Genomic DNA, 14,906 nt, shown 5'->3' on the forward strand with positions numbered 1-14,906 from the left:
GGAAGGTGATTTTTCCACCAACATAGAAGAGGATTCTTTACTGTTAGGGCAGTGAGAATCTGGAATTCCCTGCCTGAGGAGGTGGTGATGGCGAACTCAATAGAAAGGGTTCAAGAGAGGCCTGGATGTCTTCCTGGAGCGTAACAATATTGTATCTTACAGTTATTGTTAGGTTCTTTAGAAGGACGCAGATCTGGGGATTTATTCTGACAGAATATAGGCTGAACTGGATGGACACATGGCTTTTTTCGACCGTGCTAACTATATTACTATGTTACCTCCAGTCACTGGCCTCATCCTCACCTTACTTCAATAATCTCCGGTCACTGGTTACATCCTCATCATACCTCCATCATTTCCAGTCACTGTTCCCTTTCTCATACTATCTTTACAATTTCCAATCGCTGGTCCCATACTCATCATATCGTCATCATCTTCAGAGACTGATCCCTGCCTCATCATTCTATTATCATCTCCAGTCGCTAGGCCCATCCTCACCTTATCAATATATCCTCCACCCAATGCTCCTATTTCTATAATAGCCCCATCTTCTGCAGCCACTGTCCAGTCATCACCATGGATTTGGGCCTATGTTCTCCTGTCATTGTTCCCTTTCTCCTAGCGATACTTCCATGACTTTTCTTTCAATCATCATTGATACCTTCAGTGGACTAGGTCTTCATTTTTTTCCAAGTACTTCCATTTGGTTTTACCATCCATCTTCCCTACCTACTCAAATTCTCTCGCCCTTCCCGTTCCCATAGCAAAAACTCAGGTCACTTTTCTTTTTTTTTGCCCAACTTATGGCTACACATATTCACTCTTGTGGTGGAATACTTACTCTGTCCAACCTTTAAAGTGACCTTCATGCCTTTGGTCTGACACACACCACCGCTGAGATTCTCCAACCCTTCAAGGGTACCATCTGAGGTGGCTGAAACGAGATGGTCAGTGGTTACAAAAGGTAGAGTTGCCGGCAATAGGTCATGTCCTTGATATCATCATTGAACATAAAAGACATATATATATATATATATTCCAAAAAAAGGCAGCACTCCATAGTAACTTTTTTCAAAGTGGTAGTGAGTTTTATTCAGCCCACATATCAAGGCAACGTCTCGGCTCAGCTGAGCCTTTCTCAAGCAGTGGGTGGTACAAAAAAGTGTCTTCTAATAGACCATCTAACAATCTCTCAATTGTCAATCATTTCACAATACAAGAAATGACGATTCAGTGCAGACAATTTCTTTCATTATAGTCAATAGGCTCCATATGTGCAAACAGGGCAAAAAGTGCTTTGTGCTCAATACAATCTTTATACTTTGCATTAAACTTCATCTTATTATTAGTGTTTTTGTGATTGCACATTTAGTCATGCCACTCACGTGCGCCATATGACCTTCATCAGGCCACCTGATTCACCCCAGTGGCTAAAGGGCAACATATATCAGTTATCCCCGCAGCCATAGCAATCCACCAATCATCAAATTAATGTAAAATTGGCTGGCCACATGACTGAACCCAGATAGAAAATAGTCACAAAAACTTTACAAATTACTTTACAAAAATTGCTTTCCATACAGAAAAAATTATTTAACAAAAGTCCATTCGTCCTCCACGTTCTTAATATCTTCACCCGGGTCATTTTAACACTCTTATGAATAGTGATACATCTAAAAGAGAATAAAAAAGAATTAAAACCAGGGATAATCATTCCCAATATATCCATAGGTCGACAACACAACACATATAGAGGAACAGTTTTATATAACAGTATGTATTTTAAATTCAGCATTTAACCCTTTCGGTCTTAATGTATTCAGCTCATAGATCCACTTCAGTTCCTTTTTCTTAAGTATGAGTTCTCTATCCCCAGCCCTCCTCTGTACAGGGACCACATCAATTATTCTAAATCTCCAGTCCCTCTCGGTATGATTACACTCAACAAAGTGTTTCGGGACCGGCAAATCAAGTTTCTTCTTTCTAATAGTATACCGATGTTGGTTTATTCTGGTCTTAAAATCCCACGTGGTTTCCCCAACATACCACAACTTCCAGGGGCATTCCAAGAGGTATATCACGTGATCAGAATTGCATGTTAGAAATTCATTTATCGTATATATTTTAGAGGTCTCATGGTGTTGGAAAGTTGAACCCTTTAACATAAGTGAACAATTCACACATGACAAACATGGATAACAACCTGCTCTCTTGGTACCCGTTAGTGTAACTTGTAAATTCCTTTTTAAAGATCCAATGTCAGATCTAGCTAAAAAATCTCCAATATGCTTATTCCTTTTATATGCAAACAATGGTGGTACCGTTAGTTCCTCAACATGTGGTAAACACTTACCCAGCATACCCCAATTTTTTTTTTATAATAGGTGATATATCTTTACTTTCCTCATTATATGTACTTATGATTGGGATTCTTTTTAAAAAACCTCTTTTCTTATTAATATCTGATTTACCACTAATTAGCTCCTTCCTATCCTTTTCCAAAGTTTTCCTCTTCACTTTTTCCAACATCCATTGAGGATAACCCCTTTTCACAAATTTTTTTATCATATTGTCCATAACTGCATCAACCTCATTATCCATTTTGACAATCCCCCTCACTCTCAATAATTGGTGGTATAGTGGTATAGATCTTACAGCACACCGTGGGTGTTGACTATCATATACCAATAAATTATTTCTGTCTGTTTCTTTGATAAACAATGTAGTAATCAATTCACCTCCCACTTGTTTGATTAAGACATCTAAAAATTGTAGCTGTGTTTTTGAGGAATCCAAAGTAAATTTGATTGTCTCATCTATTGTGTTCAAAAACCGATGAAACTTATCCAATGAATCCTCTGTGCCAGTCCAGAGGAGAAAAACATTGTCTATGTATCTCTACCACACCAACACATGTCGGAAGTGGGGAGACACATAGACGAAGCTCTCCTCTAGGACCCCCATAACAATATTTGCATAAGCAGGGGCCATATTGGCCCCCATTGCTGTACCACGTCTTTGATTATAAAAAAACATCACCAAATAAAAAATAATTTTGGGTCAAAATTATTTTTAACAATTTCAATAAAAAATTCTTCCCATCTTCAGTATATCCGGCCTGTTTCAACATCTCATTAACTGAACTAAGACCAAGGGGTTCCAGGGCAACTAACAATATAATATTAAATCCCTATATATCAAGGTAAAGAAAATGTGCAGCCTTATGGATTTCCCTATATATAAATAACAGCGTTTTTTCAAGAGTCGCAGCAATATTGTGACTGATGGTGTCATAAGATTAATGTAGTAGTGGCCTTATATGGTTTATATAAAACGCTGGTTAAAAACCTAATATGGATGTGGATAAAGGCTTAGTAGATTTATAAAGTATAAAGATTGTATTGAGCACAAAGCACTTTTTGCCCTGTTTGCACATATGGAGCCTATTGACTATAATGAAAGAAATTGTCTGCACTGAATTGTCATTTCTTGTATTGTAAAATGATTGACAATTGAGAGATTGCTATATGGTCTATAAAAAGACACTTTTTTGTAACACCCACTGCTTGAGAAAGGCTCAGTTGAGCCGAAACGTTGCCTTGATATGTGGGCTGAATAAAACTCACTACCACTTTGAAAAAAGTTACTATGGAGTGCTGCCTTTTTTTGGAATGAATATTGAAATTGTGGCTGAAAATTGGACTTTCTGCCAGGGGCCGTGCACCCGAAGCTAAGTACTGTGCGGTTTCATATATATATATATATATATATATATATATATATATATATATATATATATATACATAAAAAAACAATATTATAAAACGCAGCCCGGAACAGGATACATTTAAGGTCACACATGAACATCCCTTTACATGACTCAACAGAGTAGCAGCCTTTGTTAAGAAGCAATGTAGGCTAAACGAGCTCACTTGTTAACGAGCTCTGACAGCCATCTTGGGTCCTGTTTTATTAAATCATGTCCCCCAATGTCCCTTGTCACGGAAGAAATAGTTCACAGCCAATCAGAGGCCCGATGTACGGGGGGGGGGGGGCGGCGAGACAAAGGGTGTAGAATGACATGCCTGTGGGGGACAGGGTTAAAGGAAGGCGGGAGGGTGGGAAACCAGGGGGACATAGATATGATGAGTGGACAAGGAGAATGCAGACTGCACAGATGGGTTTACTGTTCTCTCTATAGGGCAAGGACTTTTTGTAGTTTTTCCTACATGTTATCGTAATAACATTCTGTAGAAATATAGAAGAGGGAGGATATACATAAATAAATGTCTCCTGACATTGAGCAATACTAGCTGGTGCCTCGGCGGAGCACATAAATTTAGCAGAATGTTGTATGCAATATTAAGCTTGACTGATCATTGGTTTACACTGACAGTTTTCTCATTGGTACCAAAGGAACACTTCATTAATCATGTTCTTGAAAACTCCTGGCTTCAAGAGCTGCTGGTTGGACCAGGACTTGGAAGCTCTTGGTTTATTTTGAACTTTGTAGGCATTCATGCAACCATCATTCTGGAGCTCCTTGTTCATCTATGACTTGGAGTCTAACTACGACGCGGGAGTTCCTAAGTAAACTGAGACTTCTGGTTCCATTATTAATATGGAGCTACTGGTGATCCCACCATAATTTTGGAGTTCCTGGTTATATCGTGACATAGAGGGTTTTTGGTTTAAAAATGTCTTGGGAGTTTTTGATTCTACCATACCTTGGGAGCTTTTGGTTTGACCTTGACTTGGAGGCTCCTGGTTCTACCATGTCTTGGAAACTCATGGTTCCACTTTGACTTGGAGGCTCCCAGTTCTACCATGACTTGAGAGCTCCTTGTTCTACCATGTCTTGGAAACTCATGGTTCCACTTTGACTTGGAGGCTCCCAGTTCTACCATGACTTGGGAGCTTCTAATTCTACCATGACTTGGGAGCTGCTAGTTTCACAACATGGGCTTCTGGTTCCACCATAATTCTGGAGCTCCTGGTTCCACTATGACTTAGAAGACATGATTTAAGTATTTCTAGTTCCACCACACACTCCACAGTCTTAAGTGCATGGATTCAGACCTTTGAGAACTTTATGGAGAAGACAGGATAGTACAAATAGATATGAAGTCTGAATGAGATATGTGCAGATATATCAACTTATATAGAGATGTGTATCCAATGGGTGTTGGTAAGTATAGGCAGACAATACATGTCTACAGTAAAGTAGACTTTTTGGGGAGAGGGAGCAGGTAGAAAGATGGAAGGACAGGACACAATAATGCCGCAGTGGGACAGTGTAGATCTGTAATTCAAGGAATGGGTGGATGTTATGACATGATAGACGTCCCATAGCCATAGCCATCTGGGCTGTATGTAAGGAATAGTGCTAATGTTCCACATTGACCTCATGCTTGGACCAACTCCTGGGTGAGAAGACCATGATATTGATGGACACCCAGAAAGACAACTTTTACAAATATTCCACTTGGACATCCTGCCGAGGTGTTCATTGTGGAAGGGCAATGTGGAAAATTGTTGGGTAATTTTTTTTTTTTTTACAGGGAAACACCAACTTTTTTCTAACTAGGTACAACAATATTTAGAAATGATTGAGGTCCAACATGGTCACCGCGTTCTCCCACAATCCCCCCAAGCCGTGTGGTAAGTGGCAGCAGGTGAGTTTGGAGGCAACAAGGAGTGTCAGAGGTAGATGGGTTCTTCCCGGCCTCTTCGCCCATGTCTCCCCCCCAACTCTATTCCTGACCTAAATGTCAGAGCTCATTATTTCCGCTCGCTGGCACAGCAAACAAGAGCACCCCGAGGGGAAGTGCAGCAGAGGATGGAGGGAAAGGTTGGCAGGCGAGATGTGCGGGGAGGGGAGCGGCGGCACAAGCGTATTCTAGGAACAGAAAGGAACGGGGAATGGAAGCTGAGGAGCAGAGTCACAAATGCACTCCCCAGGCGGTCTTATATCATAAAAACCTTGTATATGGCAAGGGTGTAAATATCATAGGGATCGACCTTATGGCAGCTGTGGCCCCTGGAAGGGGGATAATGCATGGCCAAAAAACAAGGAAAGCATCTGCTTGACCTGGTCTAGGAGACGACTACAGCACCTTTGTCCCAAAGGGTCACGCTCATAGTTACAGATAAGAACCTTCTTTGCCTGTGTCCCTATGATAACACTTCCTCCACCTCTGTTCTAGCACCTCTGGGACACTAAATCTCCTGGGGACCAATCACAACCCAGCTCTCACTTTTCTAGTAATAAACAAAAAAATTGATTGGCTGCTATTAAGTCCATTTACCCCTATGACAACAGCACTGGGGCAGGAAGGTTTTCCATGGGGATCATGAAGAAAGAGGATTTATACATCACACTTAACCCCTTCAAGGCCAGACTGTTTTTTGTTCTCATTTTTTGCACGTTTGCTTTTCCTCCTCTTCAAAGACTTTTTTTATTTTTCCACTTTTTTTTTCTTCCGGATGAGTTGTAGTTCTGAATGACACTTTTCATTTTAGCATATAATGTACAATCGAGTCAGGACAAACATGGCAATATCATTTATGGATTTTCTGAACATTTTTTTTTTTTTTTAAACTTAGTTCGTGTCGCCATTTTCTGAGACACATCTTTTTCTTTAATTTTTCTGTCGATGGAGCTGTTCGAGGGCTTGTTTGTTACGTACTGAGATGTTTTCCTCCCACCTGTCATCTAACTCGCTCTTTGACAATCTACAATTTGGTTTCCGCCCCCATCACTCCACTGAGACAGCCCTGACCAAAAATAATAACAACCTACTTACAGCCAAATCAAACGAGAAAATACTCTATACTCCTCCTTCTAGACCTATCCTCTGCATTTGACACAGTTGACCACTGCCTCCTACTACAGATCCTCTCCTCGTTTGGCATCAAAGTCCTCACCCTATCCTGGATCTCCTCATACCTTTCCAACCGCACATTCAGCGTCTCCCACTCCCACACCACCTACTCATCCCACCCTCTCTCTGTTGGAGTCCCCCAAGGCTCTGTTCTAGGACCCTAACTCTTCTCAATCTATACACTTGGCCTGGGGCAACTCGTAAAGTAACACGGATTCCAGTACCACCTTTATGCTGATGACACTCAGATCTACCTCTCTGGCCCAGACGTCACCACTCTGCTCTCCAAAATCCCAGAGTGTCGATCAGTCATATCCTCCTTCTTATCCTCCCGCTTCCTCAACCTGAATGTGGATAAATATGAACTCATCATCTTTCCTCCATCTCACAGATCTTCCTTACATGATCTATCTATCACAATATAAATGACATCACGCTTTCGCCAGTACCAGAAGTCCACTGCCTTGGAGTAACCTTTGACTCTGCCCTGTCCTTCAAACTGCATAGTCAAGCTCTTTCTACCTCCTGTCGCCTCCAGTTCAAAAATATTTCCAGAATCCGTCCTTTCCTGAACCCTCAATCTACTAAAATGCTTGTGCATCCCCTCATCATCTCCCTACTGTAACATCCTTTTCTGTGGCCTGCCTGCTAACACGCTCGCACCGCTCCAGTCCATCCTTAACTCTGCCGCCCGACTAATTCATCTCTCTCCTCGCTACTCCTCCGCTTCGCCCCTCTGCAAATGTTTTGACTGACTCCCATTCCCTCAGCGTATCCAGTGCAAATTACTAATACTGACCTACAAGGCCATCTACAACCTGTCTCCTCCATACATCTCTGAACTAATCTCCCGATACCTTCCCTCACGTAATCTCCGGTCCTCCCAAGACCTCCTTCTCTCCTCCACACTTATTCGCTCCTCACCCAACCGCCTCCAAGACTTCTCCCGAATAGCCCCCATCCTCTGGAATTCTTTGCCCCAACATGTCCGACTATCAACCACACTCGGATCCTTCAGAAGGAACTTGAAAACCCATCTCTTCAAGAAAGCCTACAGCCTGCAATGACCCCGCTACCTCCTCACCACTACTGGAGATATCACCTCAACCAACACCGGAACTGCTGCCACCCACCAACCTACTGTCTCCATCCCCACCATCCTGTAGAATGTAAGCCAGCAAGGGCAGGGTCCTCTCCCCTCTGTATCAGTCTGTGATTGTTACTTTGTTTACTGTAAGTGAAATCTGTAATTTGTATGTAACCCCTTCTCATGTACAGCACCATGGAATCAATGTCGCTATATAAATAATAATAATAATAAAAATAATAATAATAAATTGGCACCATTGTAGAGTAGATAGGACATTTCTGTAGCTTTTATTGCACTTTTTATAGCAGGAAAAGGAAAAGAAAAATACCCCAGAAAATGTGGTGTTTCTATTTTTTTTTTATCTATGGTGTTTACTTTACAGGTTATATAATTTTATATTTCGATAGATGGACCTTTTACAGATGCAACAATATCGAATGTGATTTTTATTATTATAATAAAAATATATTATATAAAAACACTTATACAATTAGAATTAATGTTTATTATATATTTGTATTTTATTATATTATTTTGTATTATTATGGAACATATTATTATATTATATATATATTATTACTATTTGCTATTATATATTTATATTATTTGATTATTACATTATTTATTTTTAATTTTATTATTATAAAAATCTATTACTGTATATTATTGCTGTATATTATTACATATTATATTATTGTTGTTGTATGTTAATATATTATTAATTTATTAGATTTTTTTATATTCGTTTTCAATTTTATTTTTTTATTTCTGCTTTTATTAAACTAATTTAGACAATATTATTTCTGTAAAGGTTTTTTTTTCTTCCTTTATTTTTTAGTCCCTGTTGTGGATTTGTCGACAGTATTGCAGTATGTCAGGAAATTGATGAAGCCTGACGCTGTCATGGCATCATGGCGTTATTGGTGGACGCCCGAAACTGCGCCTGGGAACAAGCACCTTAAATTCCCCTCTCAGAGGTTGACAGCAACATTTAAACAGCCGCAATCAGAGCTTCTCCATATGTTGGTAAGGTGATAATGTAGCATATTTAATTATCTTTTCATTTAATTTAAAAAATATCCAAATTTCTGTGCTGATTTTTTTTCTTAATATGTCTCCAGAGAGGTCACTGCTCCGTTTTTTGGATACGGAGATAAAAATGGACTCCATAGATTTGAAGTAAAAAATATCTGCCCTCAGCCACCACTAGAGGGAGCTAACTGCAGACTGGAGAGTTATTCATAAGATTGGGCGCAGAGAGAGCTCCACCTAGTGGTGACTACAGGAAAATATCTATGTATTTGGATTCTGCATCAGAGGAATGGCTGAAAAGTCTGGAGGCTGCAGGTCATCATCCATCCTGACACGACAGAACTGCTCACCGATGATGTAGTAGTCCCGGTGGGATTTGAACTCGTGACCCCACAGATTTGGGCTGTACTCTTGGAATTTGATGGTAAAGCGGAGGTCCTGCCCCGGGCGGTCACAGGTGAGGAGGAGGTTTGGCGTCCGCAGAACAGAACATGTCACTACCTCTTCTTCTGTGCCCACCAAATAAAGCTTATAATATTCATAGGGGGATGAGGAGAAGGGACCTCGGGGCTCCGAGCGGGGGCACAACAAGTCCAAGCGGTCCCCGATCTGTGGGTACAAGACGTAGCCCTCAGCGTCCTGAAATCTGCAGGAGAGAAGAGAGAGAAGGAGAGGTCAGGAGCGATCTGCATAGGCGGAGCGGGTGGAGGTATACAGCATCGGACATACAATATATACACCGCAGTATACAGCGCAGGACCTATATATAATCTATACAGGACAGTATACAGCACAGGATCTATATACAATCTATACACCGCAGTATACAGCACAGGACCTATATACAGTATATACACCGCAGTATACAGCCCAGGACCTATATATAATCTATACACCGCAGTATACAGCACAGGACCTATATACAATCTATACACCACAGTATACAGCACAGGACCTATATACAATCTATACACCACAGTATACAGCACAGGACCTATATACAATCTATACACCGCAGTATACAGCACAGGACCTATATACAGTATATACACCGCAGTATACAGCACAGGACCTATATACAGTATATACACCGCAGTATACAGCACAGGACCTATATACAGGATATACACCGCAGTATACAGCACAGGACCTATATACAGTATATACACCGCAGTATACAGCCCAGGACCTATATATAATCTATACACCGCAGTATAGAGCGCAGGACCTATATACAATTTATACACCGCAGTATACAGCGCAGGACCTATATACAATCTATACACCGCAGTATACAGCAGAGGACCTATATACAATCTATACACCGCAGTATACAGCCCAGGACCTATATACAATCTATACACCGCAGTATACAGCCCAGGACCTATATACAGTATATACACCGCAGTATACAGCGCAGGACCTATATACAATCTATACACCGCAGTACATAGCACAGGACCTATATATAATCTATACACCGCAGTATACAGCCCAGGACCTATATACAATCTATACACCGCAGTATACATCACAGGACATATATACAATCTATGCACCGCAGTATACAGCGCAGGACCTATATACAATCTATACACCGCAGTATACAGCCCAGGACCTATAAACAATCTATACACCGCAGTATACAGCACAGGACCTATATACAATCTATACACCGCAGTATACAGCACAGGACCTATATACAATCTATACACCGCAGTATACAGCCCAGGACCTATATACAGTATATACACCGCAGTATACAGCGCAGGACCTATATACAATCTATACACCGCAGTACATAGCACAGGACCTATATATAATCTATACACCGCAGTATACAGCCCAGGACCTATATACAATCTATACACCGCAGTATACATCACAGGACATATATACAATCTATGCACCGCAGTATACAGCGCAGGACCTATATACAATCTATACACCGCAGTATACAGCCCAGGACCTATAAACAATCTATACACCGCAGTATACAGCACAGGACCTATATACAATCTATACACCGCAGTATACAGCACAGGACCTATATACAATCTATACACCGCAGTATACAGCACAGGACCTATATACAATCTATAAAGCGCAGTATACATCACAGGACCTATATACAATCTATACACCGCAGTATACAGCACAGGACCTATATACAATCTATACAGCGCAGTATACATCACAGGACCTATATACAATCTATACACCGCAGTATACAGCCCAGGACCTATAAACAATCTATACACCGCAGTATACAGCACAGGACCTATATACAATCTATACACCGCAGTACATAGCACAGGACCTATATACAAACTATACAGCGCAGTATACAGCACAGGACCTATATACAATCTATAAAGCGCAGTATACATCACAGGACCTATATACAATCTATACACCGCAGTATACAGCACAGGACCTATATACAATCTATACAGCGCAGTATACATCACAGGACCTATATACAATCTATACACCGCAGTATACAGCCCAGGACCTATATACAATCTATACAGCGCAGTATACATCACAGGACCTATATACAATCTATACAGCGCAGTATACAGCCTAGGACCTATATACAGTACATACACCACAGTATACAGCCTAGGACCTATATACAATCTATACACCGCAGTATACAGCCCAGGACCTATATACAATCTATACAGCGCAGTATATAGCACAGGACCTATATACAATCTATACACCGCAGTATACAGCACAGGACCTATAAACAATCTATACACCGCAGTATACAGCACAGGACCTATATACAATCTATACACCGCAGTACATAGCACAGGACCTATATACAAACTATACAGCGCAGTATACAGCACAGGACCTATATACAATCTATAAAGCGCAGTATACAGCACAGGACCTATATACAATCTATACACCGCAGTATACAGCCCAGGACCTATATACAATCTATACACCGCAGTATACAGCGCAGGACCCATATACAATCTATACACCGCAGTATACAGCGCAGGACCTATATACAATTTATACACCGCAGTATACAGCCCAGGACCTATATACAATCTATACATCGCCGTATACAGCCCAGGACCTATATACAGTATATACACCGCAGAATACAGCACAGGACCCATGTACAGTATATACACCGCAGTATACAGCACAGGACCTATATATAATCTATACACCGCAGTATACAGCGCAGGACCTATATACAATCTATACACCGCAGTATCCAGCACAGGACCTATATACAATCTATACACCGCAGTATACAGCATAGAACCTATATACAGTATATACACTGCAGTATACAGCCTAGGACCTATATACAATCTATACACCGCAGTATACAGCCCAGGACCTACAGTATATACACCGCAGTATACAGCGCAGGACCTATATACAATATATGCACCGCAGTATACAGCCCAGGACCTATATACAATATATACACCGCAGTATACAGCCCAGGACCTATATACAGTATATACACCGCAGTATACAGCTCAGGACCTATATACAATTTATACACCGCAGTATACAGCGCAGGACCTATATACAATCTATACACCACAGTATACAGCCCAGGACCTATATACAATTTATACACCGCAGTATACAGCCCAGGACCTATATACAGCATATACACCGCAGTATACAGCTCAGGACCTATATACAATTTATACACCGCAGTATACAGCGCAGGACCTATATACAATCTATACACCGCAGTATACAGCACAGGACCCATATACAATCTATACACCGCAGCATACAGCCCAGGACCTATATACAATCTATACACCGCCGTATACAGCCCAGGACCTATATACAGTATATACACCGCAGTATACAGCCCAGGACCTATATACAGTATATACACCGCAGTATACAGCATAGAACCTATATACAATCTATACACCGCAGTATACAGCCCAGGACATATATATACAATCTATGCACCGCAGTATACAGCACAGGACCTATATACAATCTATACACCGCAGTATACAGCCCAGGACCTATATACAGTATATACACCGCAGTATACAGCGCGGGACCTAAATACAATCTATACACCGCAGTACATAGCACAGGACCTATATATAATCTATACACCGCAGTATACAGCACAGGACCTATATACAATCTATACACCGCAGTATACAGCACAGGACCTATATACAATCTATACACCGCAGTATACAGCAGAGGACCTATATACAATCTATACAGCGCAGTATACAGTACAGGACCTATATACAATTTATACACCGCAGTATACAGCAGAGGACCTATATACAATCTATACAGCGCAGTATACAGCCCAGGACCTACAGTGGGGCAAAAAAGTATTTAGTCAGTCAGCAATAGTGCAAGTTCCACCACTTAAAAAGATGAGAGGCGTCTGTAATTTACATCATAGGTAGACCTCAACTATGGGAGACAAACTGAGAAAAAAAAATCCAGAAAATCACATTGTCTGGTTTTTTTTCATTTTATTTGCATATTATGGTGGAAAATAAGTATTTGGTCAGAAACAAAATTTCATCTCAATACTTTGTGATATATCCTTTGTTGGCAATGACAGAGGTCAAACGTTTTCTGTAAGTCTTCACAAGGTTGCCACACACTGTTGTTGGTATGTTGGCCCATTCCTCCATGCAGATCTCCTCTAGAGCAGTGATGTTTTTGGCTTTTCGCTTGGCAACACGGACTTTCAACTCCCTCCAAAGGTTTTCTATAGGGTTGAGATCTGGAGACTGGCTAGGCCACCCCAGGACCTTGAAATGCTTCTTACGAAGCCACTCCTTCGTTGCCCTGGCGGTGTGCTTTGGATCATTGTCATGTTGAAAGACCCAGCCACGTTTCATCTTCAATGCCCTTGCTGATGGAAGGAGGTTTGCACTCAAAATCTCACGATACATGGCCCCATTCATTCTTTCATGTACCCGGATCAGTCATCCTGGCCCCTTTGCAGAGAAACAGCCCCAAAGCATGATGTTTCCACCACCATGCTTTACAGTAGGTATGGTGTTTGATGGATGCAACTCAGTATTCTTTTTCCTCCAAACACGACAAGTTGTGTTTCTACCAAACAGTTCCAGTTTGGTTTCATCAGACCATAGGACATTCTCCCAAAACTCCTCTGGATCATCCAAATGCTCTCTAGCAAACTTCAGACGGGCCCGGACATGTACAGGCTTAAGCAGTGGGACACGTCTGGCACTGCAGGATCTGAGTCCATGGTGGCGTAGTGTGTTACTTATGGTAGGCCTTGTTACATTGGTCCCAGCTCTCTGCAGTTCATTCACTAGGTCCCCCCGCGTGGTTCTGGGATTTTTGCTCACCGTTCTTGTGATCATTCTGACCCCACGGGGTGGGATTTTGCGTGGAGCACCAGATCGAGGGAGATTATCAGTGGTCTTGTATGTCTTCCATTTTCTAATTATTGCTCCACAGTTGATTTCTTCACTCCAAGCTGGTTGGCTATTGCAGATTCAGTCTTCCCAGCCTGGTGCAGGGCTACAATTTTGTTTCTGGTGTCCTTTGACAGCTCTTTGGTCTTCACCATAGTGGAGTTTGGAGTCAGACTGTTTGAGGGTGTGCACAGGTGTCTTTTTATACTGACAACAAGTTTAAACAGGTGCCATTACTACAGGTAATGAGTGGAGGAAAGAGGAGACTCTTAAAGAAGAAGTTACAGGTCCGTGAGAGCCAGAAATCTTGATTGCTTGTTTCTGACCAAATACTTATTTTCCACCATAATATGCAAATAAAATGAAAAAAAAACAGACAATGTGATTTTCTGGATTTTTTTTTCTCAGTTTGTCTCCCATAGTTGAGGTCTACCTATGATGTAAATTACAGACGCCTCTCATCTTTTT

General features: G+C 41.2%; 1 protein-coding gene across 1 annotated transcript in view; it reads right to left on the reverse strand.

The window, feature by feature from the left end:
- Positions 1 to 14,906, reverse strand: part of EFNB3 (ephrin B3) — a 148,747-nt gene that overhangs the window by 19,154 nt on the left and 114,687 nt on the right. The window contains exons 2-3 of the mRNA XM_073547059.1: positions 9,357 to 9,652; positions 842 to 934 (exon numbers count right to left, since the gene is read on the reverse strand). Of these exons, the coding sequence (XP_073403160.1) occupies positions 842 to 934; positions 9,357 to 9,652 (389 nt within the window). The remainder of the gene's footprint in view (positions 1 to 841; positions 935 to 9,356; positions 9,653 to 14,906) is intronic.

Source organism: Dendrobates tinctorius, unplaced genomic scaffold, assembly GCF_039654945.1.
Source record: "Dendrobates tinctorius isolate UK_male_01 unplaced genomic scaffold, ASM3965494v1 ptg000151l, whole genome shotgun sequence".
In the NCBI taxonomy this organism is placed as follows: Eukaryota; Metazoa; Chordata; class Amphibia; order Anura; family Dendrobatidae; genus Dendrobates; species Dendrobates tinctorius.